This window comes from Gymnoscopelus microlampas (assembly GCF_963454915.1).
Source record: "Gymnoscopelus microlampas genome assembly, chromosome: 9".
Taxonomy (NCBI): domain Eukaryota; kingdom Metazoa; phylum Chordata; class Actinopteri; order Myctophiformes; family Myctophidae; genus Gymnoscopelus; species Gymnoscopelus microlampas.
The window spans coordinates 28,291,178-28,308,446 of NC_139946.1; the positions used below are offsets into that span (position 1 = coordinate 28,291,178).

A 17,269-nucleotide genomic window follows, 5' to 3' on the forward strand; every position below is an offset into this window, starting at 1 on the left:
AACAAAGTAGTGTGCCTGTGAGATGTGCTGTGTGGACAGGAGGGGGGGTGGGGGGGGGGGGGGGGGTTGGTTTGTGTGTGCATTACTGTGGAGAAAGTGGTCCCTGGGCAGAGCCAATAAACCAAGTGGCCCTCAGCTCCAGTGTAGAGGACCGTGAGTATTGACGCTTATCCCCGGGGGAACGCGAGTTAGAGCTTGTCGCTGTCGGGCGGAAACCTTTTAGGTCCAAAACTGCTACTTTTGAGAGAAACCCACAGACGCTCTTTTAAAAAATAGCAAAAGTTTAGTGAGCTTGTAGATTAGCTATTTTTACTGCTTTTGCGTGACACTGTCAAATGATACAGTACATTTGTGAAAAGAAACAAGATGAAATATCCTACATGCAAGGTTTCTGCCCAACAGTGACAATCTGGGCCACCAGCAGACTTAAGTTGAAAATGGGCAGCCGAGAGGACCCTGAGTACTGCCGGTTATTACCGGTGGACTGCGTTAGATCTGGGACAGTAGATGAAAGGAAAGTAAAGGGGAGTATTGTATCATCCTCAGGGCGGGGAAATTACTTTTCTGCATTCACCCAGCAGATGGCTTTTAATGACCACTCCTTGGGGAGCTGTTCTCTTAGGAGTCTATTGCTCAGGGACACTTCAACATGTAAATGGGTGAGCCAAGGGTCGAACCGGCGACCATCTGATTACCAGACGGCTCCTCTACCCACCCAGCCACAGTCGCCCCATTAGTTCATTTAACTGGAAAACTGGGTAGCAGGACCAGAGTAGAGAAGCACCGCATTAAAAAAAAAACTTTAACACAGCCTTGGACCACCAAGACTGTCAGAGATTTATTTGCTCGATTCTGACATTAATGTCTGACAGTCTTGGCCACTTCCCCAAATAACGTTTGGATTTCTGTGTTCCGTGGCTGTACTTCTCCATAAAAAGAAGTCTCTGACAGTCTTGGTACAAGGCTAAACTTGATATAACCCAGAGAGACTCAGAAGAAACTCCCTTACTGTCAATGATGTCACCCAGTCCCTGGGCATAGAGCAGCTCCTTCAGACGAGACACCTCATCCTTGAGGTTGCGCACCAGACGATGGTTGGGGTCTTCGTTGATGACGGCGTTGCAGCGGATCTGCTTGGCACGGTCGGCGTACCTGCAAGAACACAGGAGTGGGGCTGTGACTTTGTGTGTTTGTTTGTTTGTACTGTATGTATGTGTCTGTCTGTATTGATTATTTTATTAAATAGATTAGTTCGATCAACTGATTGCACCCTACACGGGAGAATTTCCACTCCCATGTGAGGGCGGAGAGAGCCAGGCGCTTACAAAAAAAACCCCACAAAACCCCACCTTCATGGCCTCCACCTATATAGCGTCCAATCTGTCCCTTGTCACTGCACACTGCAGCAGACCTTTGAAGGGCATTCAAAGGGTCATTGAGCGAAGCGTATTCCTTTACTATTACACAACGCTGTGGTCTCAGCGGCTTCAGTGCCCTTCAACGTCCACCGTCCTCTGCACTGTGGGAGGACGTGTGTGACTGTACCTGTACTCTGTGTTGTACCTTAGTGTGCTTAGAGTCTCATCATAGTTGATGTCCGCTGGACTGAGGGCAGCCACCATGGCCGTACGCGAATTACCCCCTGTCGGGGTAGAGAGCAGAGGAGAGGTTAATTGGAACATGCTGACACATACATATTGTACTGAGAAGCACAGCATACAAATGCTGCTCATACCCAAATTTTCTCTCAGCAGCCAGGTCAGCACAGAGTCTCTGAATGGGATGTGGTTCTCCACTTTTTTCTTCTTCTTATTCTGTTAACAAACACATCAAATGCACAGATAAGGACAACCGTCAGTTTATCAACAAAAGTAAAAAAGTAAAAAGATGACATTCTTGATGTTTCTGACGCTTGTAGAAAATTACCTTATTTGGTCCAGAGTCCTAAAGGAGTAAATAATGTTAAAATTATTATTTTTTAGTTCATTACATTTTACAATGTGAAACAGAAAAATACTTAGGGGAAAAAATATATAGTTTTGTTTCGTACCACTTCCGCCAGTGCAGAGATGACTTTACCCAGCGTGGTCAGAGATTTGTTGATATTTGCTCCTTCCTGTATCAGGGTGAGAGAAGTCATTTCTGCTGCAACTAAACATATTGTCACTGTCGGGCAGAAACCTTGTATCTCCATACTTCAACTTTTTCGTAAATGCATGCCCTTCTTTGTCATACTACAGTGTCACATAAAAGTAGAAAAAAATAAGAGAAAGAAGAGCTTGTGACTAAATAATAACTACATTGGATTAATTGGAACACAGGTTATTTTTTCCCTTTCCTGAAAAGTCATCGTTTTGGACATACAAGGTTTCCACCCGACAGCGACGCTGTAGTATTCATGATGCTTCAATATAGCTAAAGGCACTGTTTGTCCAGATTCCAAACTAAGCTTTTAGCGTTACAAGTTGCTGACAATCACCTTCAGTCTGGTCCCTTTGGCTCCGGTGGAATCAGCCCTCTCACTCCCAGCCAAATCCACCAGGCTGATTTTGCTGACCTACAAAAGCAAAACTTCAGTATGAATAGGGTTGTCACAAAATAAAATAAGATATTTACTGGCGACCCATGAAACTGGGTCCCCGACCCATTGTTTGGGAACCACTGCACACTGTAATAATAATAATAATAATAATGTAAAAAAATGCATGAAGCGCTTTTTTAAGTACCCAAAGACTCTTTAAGTGGGGAGGAGGAAAAGAAAACGGTACCTTCTCGGTAGTGTTTTCAGAGTCAGTGTCGTGGCGTTGCTGGGTGAAGATGATGTTGAAGACGGCGTGTGAGCGACTGCTGGTCTCATTCATGTTGGTGGCGGCCACAGTCCTGTAGAGAAGAATACACTTTCAACAACGCTTGATGGAACTACGGTGAAATACTGTACACCGCATTCAGGAAGGCTTTGAAAATCAAAGAATTCCGCAATCACATGTACACACAACAAGTGGGTACATTTAACCACTTAACCACTTTCAACCTGGCATCTCAGTATTTTCATCAGTTGAATCTTTCAAAAATGTTCAGGTTGAAAGTGATTAATTGTGATGACAGAGGAGATCAAGCTCAAACTAGCTCAGACCATTGAGTTTAAAATGTGTAAATAGATCATTTTGACACCTCAGTCACCCTAGTGTTAATCTCTCAAGAACAGATTCAGAGCTACGCTACTGAATGCAAATGCAAAAGTGAAAAACGCTGGGGGCGCTGTTTTTCCTTTTTATTTCACGATGGGTTCCCAGATTGCCCTAGTGTTATCTCGCTATACCATAGTCGTCATTGATTACTGTATTGTAAATGGCTGCAACACAGCTGTCGAGGCTTTGAGACAGACTGAGATGTGGTGGTTTGTAAATTAGCAAGGAGCGCTACAATAAAGGTCTTTTTGGTTGCATTTCCAATACTCATTCTACGAAGCACAGTTATCGTTATTGGTACTAACATCCAACCAAACGTGAATGGGCAGAATATAAACAATAATCACATGGTGATTATGAGAACCTACGGCATATAGAGTTTGTATGTTAGCCTTTCAATGGCTTTTGTTCATCTCCTCAGGTGTACTTTCTTCTTTTTAGCAGTGCCATAAATCTTTCTTCTTCTCCCCAAAAACAGGATGTCTTTTATGTATTTAGCGCTGAACTCAATGTAAACTCCATTTGTTCTTCTTCCTCACCACGCAGTACATTGGGTCATTAATGAATCTATTCAATCACGGCCACGCAAGCATGGCGCACTCGCTACTGTACGTCGTCTGCGCTTAACCACAGCTTTTGACACAACTCGCTCCACGAAAAGCAAGCAAAGAAGCAACACCTGGCCTTGTTCCCAGAGTCCATCAGGTCCGAGATGTCGTTGTACGAGGTGACGGCCAGCTTGGACAGGTCCTCCACGTAAGGTCCCATCAGGGGGTGCTCTCTCACGCGTAGGTTGCCCTTGTTCTTGGGGTTCAGCAAGTCACGCACGCGCTCACAGTAGATCTCCATGTAGCTCACCTGGACGGATTTGTCAATGGAAATCGTACCGTTAGAGTGGACAAAAAAGTACAACATTTTCAGGCATACATTGCTTTAGGGGCAGGTGGTGATGGAAGTGTACCTCGACGGAGTAGGACATGTTGTTGTCATTGTTGCTGTTGATCTTTGTGAAAAGATCTTCACACATCTGGTAGGACAAAACGAAGACAAGCGTTATAATCTTTTCAAACTTTTAATTCAGTCATCTTTTGGTTATGCAAGATTTATTTTACTTGATATTATTTTCAGTGCGCGATACAAGTGATACAAGCGATGCTCATTCAAGCCTGAGCTAAGAATAACTCAGGCTTAAGACACATGATAATAAGGTGTAATCTCTACCAGGGGAATGATTCCCTGCTGATCCTTGACATCCTGTTTCCCCATCATGGTGTAAGACTTGCCAGAGCCGGTCTGACCGTAAGCAAAGATGCAGACGTTGTAGCCCTCGAAGGCATGCAGCAGCATCTCTTCACCAATATCCTTGTAGACCTGTATCTGAGAGGCAAAGTTGATGTCCTCGGGCTGTGGACAGAGGGCAAGGAGAGTGAGGAAAGTCTTTAACTCAGTCATTTCATAAAACACCAAAAAGTATCCATTTGTTCTGCTGTACCTATGGTGTTGTTACAGGGGTGCAACAGTTAATTGAACTAATTAATCAATTATTATTAAAAAATATATAATTAATCAAATAATCGATTAATAATTGATCCATATGTTAGATATGTCCTTATACCTGAAAAGTTTCAAGAAAATTACAAAAATTGTGAAAATAGCCCATCTACAATCTCTCAACACGCCGCATATCCCAACGTGTTATGATTCTTTTATTAATCAAAAACATAATCGATAGAATAATCACTAAGAAAATAATCTATAGATTAGATCAGATTTTAGGTGTGTTTTATGGGTGTACTGTATACATGTGAAGCAGATTAGCCCTGCCTGTAGCACAGAAGCCTGTGTGTGTGTGTGTGTGTGTGTGTGTGTGTGTGTGTGTGTGTGTGTGTGTGTGTGTGTGTGTGTGTGTGTGTGTGTGTGTGTGTGTGTGTGTGTGTGTGTGTGTGTGTGTGTGTGTGTGTGTGTCTCTCTCTCTGGGGGTGCAGTAGTGCTTACCGAGGTGTGCGACCAGTATGAGTAATCAAAGTTGAAGCTCTTGTTCTCTTTGGGCTGCTTGGGGTTCATGATGGCTGAAAGACAGGACAGAAAACACAGGTCAGAGCGAGGCTGAGGGCTGCCCATGTGAAACTGGATCTGAGAGAGTCAGTTCAGCATCATGATGTGCTAATGGGCCCAGAAAGGCCAGAGTCACCTCTCCTCTCTGCACTATTAGAGATGCTTAGCCCCGAGACCTCTCTGTACAAGAGCACAATGACCATTCAATATAGGAGGACAGATAGGCGTGATTAGAAGCCCATTAGAGTCTTCAGGAAGATGACGCAGCAAGAATCCTGGGGGAAATAATCATTGTATGATAATCTGGGCAGGTTCTTCTTATTATCTTTTATTTTATTTGTAGGGAGACTTGTAATCTGTATGTGTGTTTTGTATGTATGAGATGACTTCACAAAATAAATCATTGTATTGTTGTACTGTATATCAAAATCAGAATCTTAATTAGCTTTATTGTCACATCACAGGTTTACAGAAGTAAAAAGTGGGTGAAATGCGTTTTCGTGCATAGTTCCCATCGTATCGTTATTTCCATAGAAAAGAAAGGGAAGGAGAAGGGGGGGGGGGGGGCAAGTGGGAAAGGAGATCAAAGGAGATCAAACAAGAGAAGAAGAGAAAAATATATATATATATATATATAATCCACAGGTAGGTCCAAGGAAGAGACCACTATATCTGACACCATTGAATGCTTGTCATTGAATGCTTCTGTATCTGAGCTGTTGATTGTAAAAGGGTTTTATGTACAGTTCATCATCTCTGAACCTACAGTGTGCACAAGTGTATTTTGGAATTTGCCTCAGACCACTTGAAAGCAATTGAATCAGATGTGCTGCAGTACAGAAACGCTTTATACATTTTATAGCTCCATAGTGTAGAGATGAGGAGATTTTACAGATCATTCTGGAACACAGGACAGTGGTTCCCAACCTCTTCTGGATCAGGGCCCACTTGAAAATTGCCCACCCATCTAGCCGCCGTGTTAAGTGGCCAGATGGGTGGGCATGTGTATTTTCAGAGCATGTATATTTTAATGATCAATCAATTGATTGTGTTCTGGCTTGGATCAATGGAACCAATGTAGTATATTTTGAATTCCTATTTATCTGTATCACAATTAAAAGTAATCTAAGGAAAAAATAACATGATATTTTTTCTAACATAAATTGTTTATATCAATGTTATATTATCAATAAAGTCTTAGTGTTTTTGTCAATTATTTGCACTTATATCCTCACCTGGCCGCAGGTTGGGAATTTCTGACGTAGGACATTCAGTTACAAATGTGAGAGACAAAGAGATGTGACTGACAGCCGATATAAATGTGACAGGTAAAGAGGTGTATAGACCTACCGTATATACTTCTATGAGGGCATTTTCTCAACTCAGATTTGATTTATTTTGGCTCTTGTGTTACACATTTTCAAGTCTTTCTTTGTGTAAATTGTGCATAAACTGTGCGAATAATGATTCAATCCTTTGTTTCTTTGTGTAAATTGTTATTGTACCAATCGTGCAGCTTTCAGTTACTGAGAAGTGAAAGTAACGTTGTATAACCATGTTTTCTTATAATCCCGTAAGGGACGGGTCTTAAGACAAGACAAAATAAAAATGTATTAATTCATACTGTAGATTGCAAGCATCCTTTTCAACTAAACTCCAGGGGCTCGTTTGACTTTAATAGCTGTCATAGACTACCATCTGCACAAAGAGACGTTTCCCCACCTTAAACACGTATCTGTGACCTTAAGTGAGGTATCGATTTGTTAGTAAAGTGGCTGCAGATGGGAGTGGGAGACAGATTTTCTTTATCTGATAAGAGTGTACAAGCCAATTACAGTCTGTCCTTCTGTTTTATCTCAACAACAGGAATGCTTTTTTCAAATGATAATGCAACGCTGCATTATTACACTCGAAACGGCCAACATTACATGTCTGAATTTCACCTTAAAGGTTGGAAACAACGTCGTCACCGCACAAAGAAATGAGTCAAACCCTTCGTAACTTATCTTCACGTCTCTGACAATGACAGTTTCCTCTACGCTCAATCTGCTCTGACCTAATAATATATGAGTCACCTCCCCTCCCAACGTTGAGCACTTGGCACCAAGGAAGCATACACTGCCTTTACAGGAATAGAGCTAAAAGCTCTAATTTGATGGAAATCTAATATATTTTATGAAGCAGAGCATGCTCTAACTATTCCCTGAACTTCTATAAGCTAACTAGATGTAAAATAAAAGATGTAGGAAAGACTGTTATCAATGCTGAGGCTAATAAATATGTATGATCTGAAATAATGGCCCTGTGGACCAGGGAAGGCAGCTGAACGTCAAATTTGTTTGCACGAGCATAAAGACCCATATCCCCAGAAAATCAATAAAGCCTAGCCAATGATACAGCTAGCACAGAAAAACACACAAACAACTGCAAGCCTATCCTAAAGCGATAGCATCGTAATAAACCTCATGTAGTTTTTACGAGGCATTTTACGACCGTGCACATACGGTAAAACCGGGCAGTTAGTGCTGCGATCACGGATGCATCAATTCAGGTGGCTCTTGTTTCTCTGAGGACACATATATCCTGTGCCACGCATCCAAAACAGGCTTGCAGATCTGCAATTTTACCTATTTTTGCATGACACTGTTAATTAAGAGGTTAATCAGACTAATCAATTTAATCTGAATTGTTTCACGTCGACTCGTTCATATATATCAAAAAATATAAACAATATCAAAGAAAACACGCTTCTCAAATATTTGATTAATCGTAAAAAGTATCAATAGAATAAAATCGCTAAGAAAATAAATAGTTGCAGCCCTAGCCTCACAGTGTGAGCTAACTCAGTACAAAGTGTGCCGGTATGAATAAATAACCCAGAGGTGGATTTTATGATTACTTCAGCGTTACGCAGTCCTTGTGTAGCCTGATTGTGCCAAGGATGAAAAACTCTTCCCTTATCCCAGAGCCCCAGCAGACACCATTTTGTCTCCTAATGCAGAGATGGGGTCGATAGCACAAGAAAAAGCCCCGGGCTAAGTACATGCTTGAGCGAGAGCACACACAGTTATTGCCCCCCTCTCTCTAGTTTCAGATTGTGGAATATAGGCCAGGGTGGCGGACTACGGTTTAGGGTTTCAGGCCCATTCCTCATCATGACAAATAGATGAGGCCTCATTCGTTACGCGTGATGTGTGAAGTGTGCATGCAGAAATACAACCTACAGTACATGATATGTAGAAAATAGGGCTAGGCAATATGACTTAGCCCTTCTATAGCAGCAGGGCTGGGATGATTGATTTCAGAGATTTCAGATTTCTTCTTATAATTGTAATTAGTACTGTAATTCAATGTACATTACTTTAAATGTAAATGTTTTAAATAACCCTGTGTATGTGTATTACCAACTCTTTCTTTGTAATTGGCTCCGAAAAGCGCGAAAAACGGATTTCAGTTATACTTATTATACAATGCATATTTTACATAATAATATAATATAATATAATATAATATAATATAATATAATATAATATAATATAATATAACTGCATTCAGTGTTTCTGCATGCTGAGGTTGCCTCTACCTCCAAGCTCTATACAGAACTAGAGCTTTATTGCACAGTGGAGGACCAGTGAACACCAGGTAAACCCAGTCCAACAGGAAATTTTGAATTACCCAAATGACACAAAAATAACTATATAAATAGCCGATATTATGTCTGCATTCTTTGCCAGAGCCAGTGTTTCTCTCAACAGTATGACATATATTCTCTACTGTTCCTCATCTCCTCTCAGACTATGATTCATACATTAACCGGCCCTCCAGAAAGAGGAGTGTCCTGTTTCCGGACAAAGCAATTACCAGAGAGCAGCGCCGATTGGTGGGGCAGATGAGGGCCCACGATGAGTGACCAGGCAGGGCTTGTGTGCTTTAATCACATTCGGTAAGCAGGGATGACGCTTTAGACCCGCTTTATCAGACTCACAGAGCACATCTCCTCCCCAAGCCTCTAACGCGCTCCCGGTTCCTGTCAGCCTGCCCCGTTTTATGACAGCGAAGCTCCTTAATAGCGAGGTGTTGAGTTTATGGATGACACCGACTCGGGATGACTCGTAATTCGACAGGTTGTCTTAACAGCTTGTCTGCATGGTGACAGAAGGAGGTGTCGTCTGCTCTGTGTGTGTGTGTGTGTGTGTGTGTGTGTGTGTGTGTGTGTGTGTGTGTGTGTGTGTGTGTGTGTGTGTGTGTGTGTGTGTGTGTGTGTGTGTGTGTGTGTTTGCACGTGCACACCTCTATCTCATCACTGATGTCTATACAGTGCAAAGCAAGCGCACACGCCACCACCGCATCTCTTACTGCAATTACAGTCATGATTATCTGCTGTAGTTTGATTTCCGGGTCCTCATTCAGATTCTATGTTACGATAGCATTTTAGGTTGTTTGTGTGCCACACAGCTGGTGGTTGTTTTAACTGCTGAAGGTGATGCTGATCGGTCTGTTACGGGTGACCTGCCCCAGTCAATAGCAGAGGAAATGGCTGCATCAGCAGGTCTGGCAGACGGCATGTAAACCCATTGACAAGAGTCTGTAGCCTGTAGCTGCTATCACACACTATGCTTAGCACTCGGAATTGGGAAAGGGTTCAGATGGGGACTGCACGCAGCACTGCACTGTACTCTATTAACAATTTAAACCCTAATACCCTATAGACTTCATTGACCGGGGTCCCCCATGGGTCTATACCGGGCCTCTTCTTTTTCCCCTCTACACCAAGTCTCTTAGTCGAAAATAGCCGCCCTACAAGCTCACAGCGCGACGTCGCGATGCGCTGTGAGCTTGTACATCTATTTTCTAAGAATGTTTGCATAGATTTGCCAAATGTTCACCTATCATGACATGCCCAGAATAGAGACGCTAGCTTCATGTGGCTAAAGGCAACGGTAATGAGACCCCCAGCATTGTTACCTCTCCACCCTCACCCCACCAGTTAAAAGAAAACGCAAAACAATTTGATAGAGGGAGAGAGAGGGAGAAAGAGGGAGAGAGAAAAGAGGGAGAGTGGGTGGAGACACTATCACCACCGCATACATACACTATACAAACATCCGATGACGCTCACCCACTTTGGGGTTTAGCGCCACAAACATAAGCAACAGATGCACTTATTGTTAGCGCTTGTGGTAATGACGAGTGTTGTTCTCTATGATCTCAAACAACAACTAGACACGCCTGTACCAGTCAATCCCTTGACCCCTGGTGTCGAACATTTGGCTATTCTCAGCTAAGAGATTTGGTGTAGAGGGAAACAGGGACCTTGTAGATCTCTGTGGGGCACCAGTCAACAAAGTATATAGGGTTTAAGTGGTTAACAACACCTAGATTTTTTAGAGTTTCTGTGAGTTTGTCTTTAATCCTCAAACTTTAAACTTTCCCTCAGCCAATAACAGCTTGCTGTGATAAAGTGATCATTTCCACTCCTATCCGCCCATGAGAAGAATGTATAGCAAAAGGCAGAGAAATTCATGTTAATGTCTTTCACAATTTCATTAATCCCTATTACAAGGTATAAGAACCACTATTAGGCAAGGACCTGTTCCATATCCCCTTGAAGAAAGGCCCCTCATTCCCAAAGGTCTGCCTCCTGAATCTTAATCCAGGTTGGCATGGCGGTGGGGAAGATATTTCTGCCAGGCCTGTCACTAACAAGATTGCAGCCATTCTCCTGCTTTGTGGGAACTAGGCTATTGACCTGACATGGGTGTCACAAAGCACAAAACAGACGGGAGAAATCTCCAATGTCCCTCTCCTTCCTTCCCCCGAGCGAAGCCGCTAGCTTCGAGCTACAAAAGGACAAGAGGGCCATTTATACCCCTTCTCTGTACCCCCTCCAGACACTGCTACCAGTGGGCTCTTTCATGACATCACTCCGCTCACATCTCAGCATCCACAGCCAAGCCATTGACTCTCCACGGAAAAGCACAGTCTGTTCGGCTGAAAAGCACTGCCTAAGAGCAGCTTTGTGTGTCTGTGCCGAGCAAGGCTTGAACCATGCTGTAAAAGATGTATCAAAAGAGAAGGTTTTGTAATATTGGCTGCTTTTATGGTACACACACTTTCAGCTGTGAAATCGAACTCTATTATCGCCACGAAGGGACAGATACATTCTGATTGTACCGATTTTATATTTGCGTCTCAAGATATTGTAGGATTCATTCAATTATAAAAAATAAATATAGCTGCAAGCAGCGATAATACGGGGCCAGTGAATAGAGAGAGAGAGGGAGACATGGAAACGGAATAGATTGAAGAGAGAGAGAGTGACATGGAAACAATAGATTGATGAGAGAGAGAGAGATGGAAACATAATGGTTTGATTGGACATCTCAACCTACTGTCATTAACAGGATTCGAACTCTCAACCTTCAGACTAATAGGCTGCAACACTACCTATAGTGCTATAGCTTTGTCCAGGCTGATATTGTCTGTTGAAGATCATAAACTCTTGCCTTCTTTCATGAACCAAGCCCCTGTTTCACTAACACTAAGATCACTCGTTCACAAACCATTTACCAATGAAGAAATTGTACATCTCCTCAGAACCAAAACTAGTGAAAGTAGCCGATCTACAAGCTCACAAACCATGAAAAGTTGTGAGATTGTAGATCAGCTATTTTCAGATAAAGTATGTCATACGTTGAAAAAACGTATTCTCAAATAAGCTATTTCAGATTATCTTTACCATTTGCACATGTATTCATTGATACAGTCATGTTGTTTGCAATTCAACTTAAATTAAGTCTGCATCAAGTGAGGCTTGAACTGGCGACCTTGAGATTGTGAGGCATTCATTTAAGGGACACGCCATTGGCCCAACAGATAAGTAACTGTGAAAAAGGAGATCACACAGATGATACAGTTTCACGCAAATAGCTGAAAAATCCTGGGTTTAAGTGTTTTTCAAACTGCTCAAAATTGCGGACAATCTAAGGGCGGAGCTTAATGGTCAAATCGATACGTGTGTTCCTCATGAGTCAAGGCACATGTGTAAGCAAGTTTCACGACTTTCGGCCAAACCAGGCATGACTTATGCCTTTTTAAAGTCTGCCTTTTCAAAAAATTGCTATAGCGCCCCCTTTTGGCCAATTGGAGTGAGATTGGTTTCAGTGATATTTGGAATGACCCTGTACATTTCTGCAAAGTTTCAAAGAAATATGAGTCTGCATGTATGTTTTAGGCACAGATGAATAATTTTCATAAAACTGTAATAGTTCAAATCTATCTCCTCCTGGGATTTTTGAGCAATCTGCACGAAACGTTTAACACTTGAACTTTGGACCACTGCCTACAAAAATTTCCAACGGATTTTCCATAAGTGAAAAAATGCAGAAGTTAGGAGCCAATGACTGTTTTACATATAATTCAAAATGGTGGGCGATCTAAAGGTCAGAGGTCAAAAGTCAGACCACAAAAGTTGTCGGGCATGAAGAGACGCATGTGTGTATCGAAGTTTCATGGTTGTAGGTCAAACAGGGCATGAGTTGTACCTGTTCAAAGTTAGCACTTTCAATTGAGTGCTATAGTGCCACCCTTTGACGAATGAGTGTGAGAATTATTTCTTGGTAGTTTTTCATGAGCATCTACCATATGGCTGAGTTTCGTAAAAAGCGTATGCACGGTTAAGCCAGAACTGGCAAAAACAAGTATTTTTCAAACTGCTCAAAATTGCGAAAAATCTAAGGGCGGAGCTTAATGGTCAAATCGATACGTGTGTTCCTCATGAGTCAAGGCACATGTGTAAGCAAGTTTCACGACTTTCGGCCAAACGAGGCATGACTTATGCCTGTTTAAAGTCTGCCTTTTCAAAAAATTGCTATAGCGCCCCCTTTTGGCCAATTGGAGTAAGATTGGTTTCAGTGATATTTGGAATGACCCTGTACATTTCTGCAAAGTTTCAAAGAAATGTGAGTCTGCATGTATGTTTTAGGCACAGATGAATAATTTTCATAAAACTGTAATAGTTAAAATCTATCTCCTCCTGGGATTTTTGAGCAATCTGCACGAAACGTTTAACACTTGAACTTTGGACCACTGCCTACAAAAATTTCCAACGGATTTTCCATAAGTGAAAAAATGCAGAAGTTAGGAGCCAATGACTGTTTTTCATATAATTCAAAATGGTGGGAGATCTAAAGGTCAGAGGTCAAAAGTCAGAGTGTGAAAGTTGTTCATCATGAGGAGACGCATGTGTGTATTGAAGTTTCATGGCTGTAGGTCAAACAGGGCATGAGTTGTACCTGTTCAAAGTTTGCATTTTCAATTGAGTGCTATAGCGCCACCTTTTGACGAAAGATTGTGAGAATTATTTCTTGATAGTTTTTCATGACAATCTACCATATGGCCGGGTTTCGTAAAAAGCGACAGCACGGTTAAGCCAGAACTAAGATTAGCCTTGAATTGAGAGGGAGCGAAAAACAATTCGTAATATAGCTGCAAGCAGCGATAATACGGGGCCAGTGAATAGAGAGAGAGAGACATGGAAACGGAATAGATTGAAGAGAGAGAGAGTGACATGGAAACAATAGATTGATGAGAGAGAGAGATGGAAACATAATGGTTTGATTGGACATCTCAACCTACTGCCATTAACAGGATTCGAACACTCAACCTTCAGACTAATAGGCTGCAACACTACCTATAGTGCTATAGCTTTGTCCAGGCTGTTATTGTCTGTTGAAGATCATAAACTCTTGCCTTCTTTCATGAACCAAGCCCCTGTTTCACTAACACTAAGATCACTCGTTCACAAACCATTTACCAATGAAGAAATTGTACATCTCCTCAGAACCAAAACTAGTGAAAGTAGCCGATCTACAAGCTCACAAACCATGAAAAGTTGTGAGATTGTAGATCAGCTATTTTCAGATAAAGTATGTCATACGTTGAAAAAACGTACTCTCAAATAAGCATTTCAGGTTATCTTTACCATTTGCACATGTATTCATTGATACAGTCATGTTGTTTGCAATTCAACTTAAATTAAGTCTGCATCAAGTGAGGCTTGAACTGGCGACCTTGAGATTGTGAGGCATTCATTTAAGGGAGACGCCATTGGCCCAACAGACAAGTAACTGTGAAAAAGGAGATCACACAGATGATACAGTTTCACGCAAATAGCTGAAAAATCCTGGGTTTAAGTGTTTTTCAAACTGCTCAAAATTGCGGACAATCTAAGGGCGGAGCTTAATGGTCAAATCGATACGTGTGTTCCTCATGAGTCAAGGCACATGTGTAAGCAAGTTTCACGACTTTCGGCCAAACGAGGCATGACTTATGCCTGTTTAAAGTCTGCCTTTTCAAAAAATTGCTATAGCGCCCCCTTTTGGCCAATTGGAGTGAGATTGGTTTCAGTGATATTTGGAATGACCCTGTACATTTCTGCCAAGTTTCAAAGAAATGAGAGTCTGCATGTATGTTTTAGGCACAGATGAATAATTTTCATAAAACTGTAATAGTTAAAATCTATCTCCTCCTGGGATTTTTGAGCAATCTGCACGAAACGTTTAACACTTGAACTTTGGACCACTGCCTACAAAAATTTCCAATGGATTTTCCATAAGTGAAAAAATGCAGAAGTTAGGAGCCAATGACTGTTTTACATATAATTCAAAATGGTGGGCGATCTAAAGGTCAGAGGTCAAAAGTCAGACCACAAAAGTTGTCGGGCATGAAGAGACGCATGTGTGTATCGAAGTTTCATGGTTGTAGGTCAAACAGGGAATGAGTTGTACCTGTTCAAAGTTGGCACTTTCAATTGAGTGCTATAGCGCCACCCTTTGACGAATGAGTGTGAGAATTATTTCTTGGTAGTTTTTCATGAGCATCTACCATATGGCTGAGTTTCGTAAAAAGCGTATGCACGGTTAAGCCAGAACTGGCAAAAACAAGTATTTTTCAAACTGCTCAAAATTGCGGAAAATCTAAGGGCGGAGCTTAATGGTCAAATCGATACATGTGTTCCTCATGAGTCAAGGCACATGTGTAAGCAAGTTTCACAACTTTCGGCCAAACGAGGCATGACTTATGCCTGTTTATAGTCTGCCTTTTCAAAAAATTGCTATAGCGCCCCCTTTTGGCCAATTGGAGTAAGATTGGTTTCAGTGATATTTGGAATGACCCTGTACATTTCTGCAAAGTTTCAAAGAAATGTGAGTCTGCATGTATGTTTTAGGCACAGATGAATAATTTTCATGAAACTGTAATAGTTAAAATCTATCTCCTCCTGGGATTTTTGAGCAATCTGCACGAAACGTTTAACACTTGAACTTTGGACCACTGCCTACAAAAATTTCCAACGGATTTTCCATAAGTGAAAAAATGCAGAAGTTAGGAGCCAATGACTGTTTTTCATATAATTCAAAATGGTGGGAGATCTAAAGGTCAGAGGTCAAAAGTCAGAGTGTGAAAGTTGTTCATCATGAGTAGACGCATGTGTCTATTGAAGTTTTATTGCTGTAGGTCAAACAGGGCATGAGTTGTACCTGTTCAAAGTTGGCATTTTCAATTGAGTGCTATAGCGCCACCTTTTGACGAAAGATTGTGATAATTATTTCTTGATCGTTTTTCATGACCATCTACCATATGGCCGAGTTTCGTAAAAAGCGACAGCACGGTTCAGCCAGAACTAAGAGTAGCCTTCAATTGAGAGGGAGCGAAAAACAATTATCAATATAGCTGCAAGCAGCGATAATACGGGGCCAGTGAGAGAGAGACAGACAGACAGACAGACATGGAAACTGGAGAGAGAGAGAGTAATGGAAACTGGGAGGGGGAGAGAGAGAGAGAGAGAGAGAGAGAGAGAGAGAGAGAGAGAGAGAGAGAGAGAGAGAGAGAGAGAGAGAGAGAGAGAGAGAGAGAGAGAGAGAGAGACGTGGAAACGGAATAGATTGAAAAGAGACATGGAAACGGAATAGATTGATAAGAGACATGGAAACGGAATAGATTGATGAGAGAGAGAGAGAGAGAGAGAGAGAGAGAGAGAGAGAGAGAGAGAGAGAGAGAGAGAGAGAGAGAGAGAGAGAGAGAGAGAGAGAGAGAAACTGGAGAGAGAGGGAGGGAAAGAGAGAGAGAGAGAGACGTGGAAACGGAATAGATTGAAAAGAGACATGGAAACGGAATAGATTGATGAGAGAGAGAGAGAGAGATGGAAACAGAATGGATTGATTGGACATCTCAACCTATTGCCATTGACAGGAATCGAATTCTCAACCTTCGGACTAATAGGCTTCAACATTACCTATAGTGCTATAGCTTTGTCCAGGCTGATGTTGTCTGTTGAAGATCATAAACTCTTGCCTTCTGTCATGAACCAAGCCAACACTAAGATCACTCGTTCACAAACCATTTACCAATAGAGAAATTGTATGTCTCCTCGCAACCGAAAACAGTGAAAGCAGCTGATCTACAAGCTCAGAAACACGTTGCTATCTGAAAAGTTTTGAGATTGTAGATCGGCTATTTTCAGAATGAAGTATATCATACATTGAAAAAGCGTACTCTCAAATAAGCATTTCAGGTGATCTTTACCATTTGCACATGTATTCATTGATACAGTCATGTTGTTTGCAATTCAACTTAAATGAAGTCTGCATCAATTGAGGCTTGAACTGGCGACCTTGAGATTGTGAGGCACTCATTTAAGGGAGACGCCATTGGACCAACAGACAAGGAACTGTGAAAAAGGAGACCACACAGATGATACAGTTTCACGCAAATAGCTGAAAAATCCTGGGTTTAAGTGTTTTTCAAACTGCTCAAAATTGCGGACAATCTAAGGGCGGAGCTTACTGGTCAAAGCGATAGATGTGTTCCTCATGAGTCAAGGCACAAGGGTAAGCAAGTTTCACGACTTTCGGCCAAACGAGGCATGACTTTTGCCTGTTTAAAGTTTGCATTTTCAAAAAATTGCTATAGCGCCCCCCTTTGGCCAATTGGAGTGAGATTGGTTTCAGTGATATTTGGAATGACTC

At 41.8% G+C, this 17,269-nt stretch overlaps 1 protein-coding gene across 1 annotated transcript in view; it reads right to left on the reverse strand.

Annotated features, from left to right (window-relative positions):
* kif1aa (kinesin family member 1Aa) overlaps nucleotides 1-17,269 on the reverse strand; it is a 74,842-nt gene that overhangs the window by 44,102 nt on the left and 13,471 nt on the right. The window contains exons 3-13 of the mRNA XM_084067651.1: nucleotides 5,184-5,257; nucleotides 4,410-4,592; nucleotides 4,150-4,215; nucleotides 3,868-4,046; nucleotides 2,769-2,880; nucleotides 2,480-2,557; nucleotides 2,051-2,116; nucleotides 1,927-1,944; nucleotides 1,736-1,814; nucleotides 1,564-1,642; nucleotides 1,010-1,152 (exon numbers count right to left, since the gene is read on the reverse strand). Coding sequence (XP_083923777.1) covers nucleotides 1,010-1,152; nucleotides 1,564-1,642; nucleotides 1,736-1,814; nucleotides 1,927-1,944; nucleotides 2,051-2,116; nucleotides 2,480-2,557; nucleotides 2,769-2,880; nucleotides 3,868-4,046; nucleotides 4,150-4,215; nucleotides 4,410-4,592; nucleotides 5,184-5,257 — 1,077 coding nt within the window. The remainder of the gene's footprint in view (nucleotides 1-1,009; nucleotides 1,153-1,563; nucleotides 1,643-1,735; nucleotides 1,815-1,926; nucleotides 1,945-2,050; nucleotides 2,117-2,479; nucleotides 2,558-2,768; nucleotides 2,881-3,867; nucleotides 4,047-4,149; nucleotides 4,216-4,409; nucleotides 4,593-5,183; nucleotides 5,258-17,269) is intronic.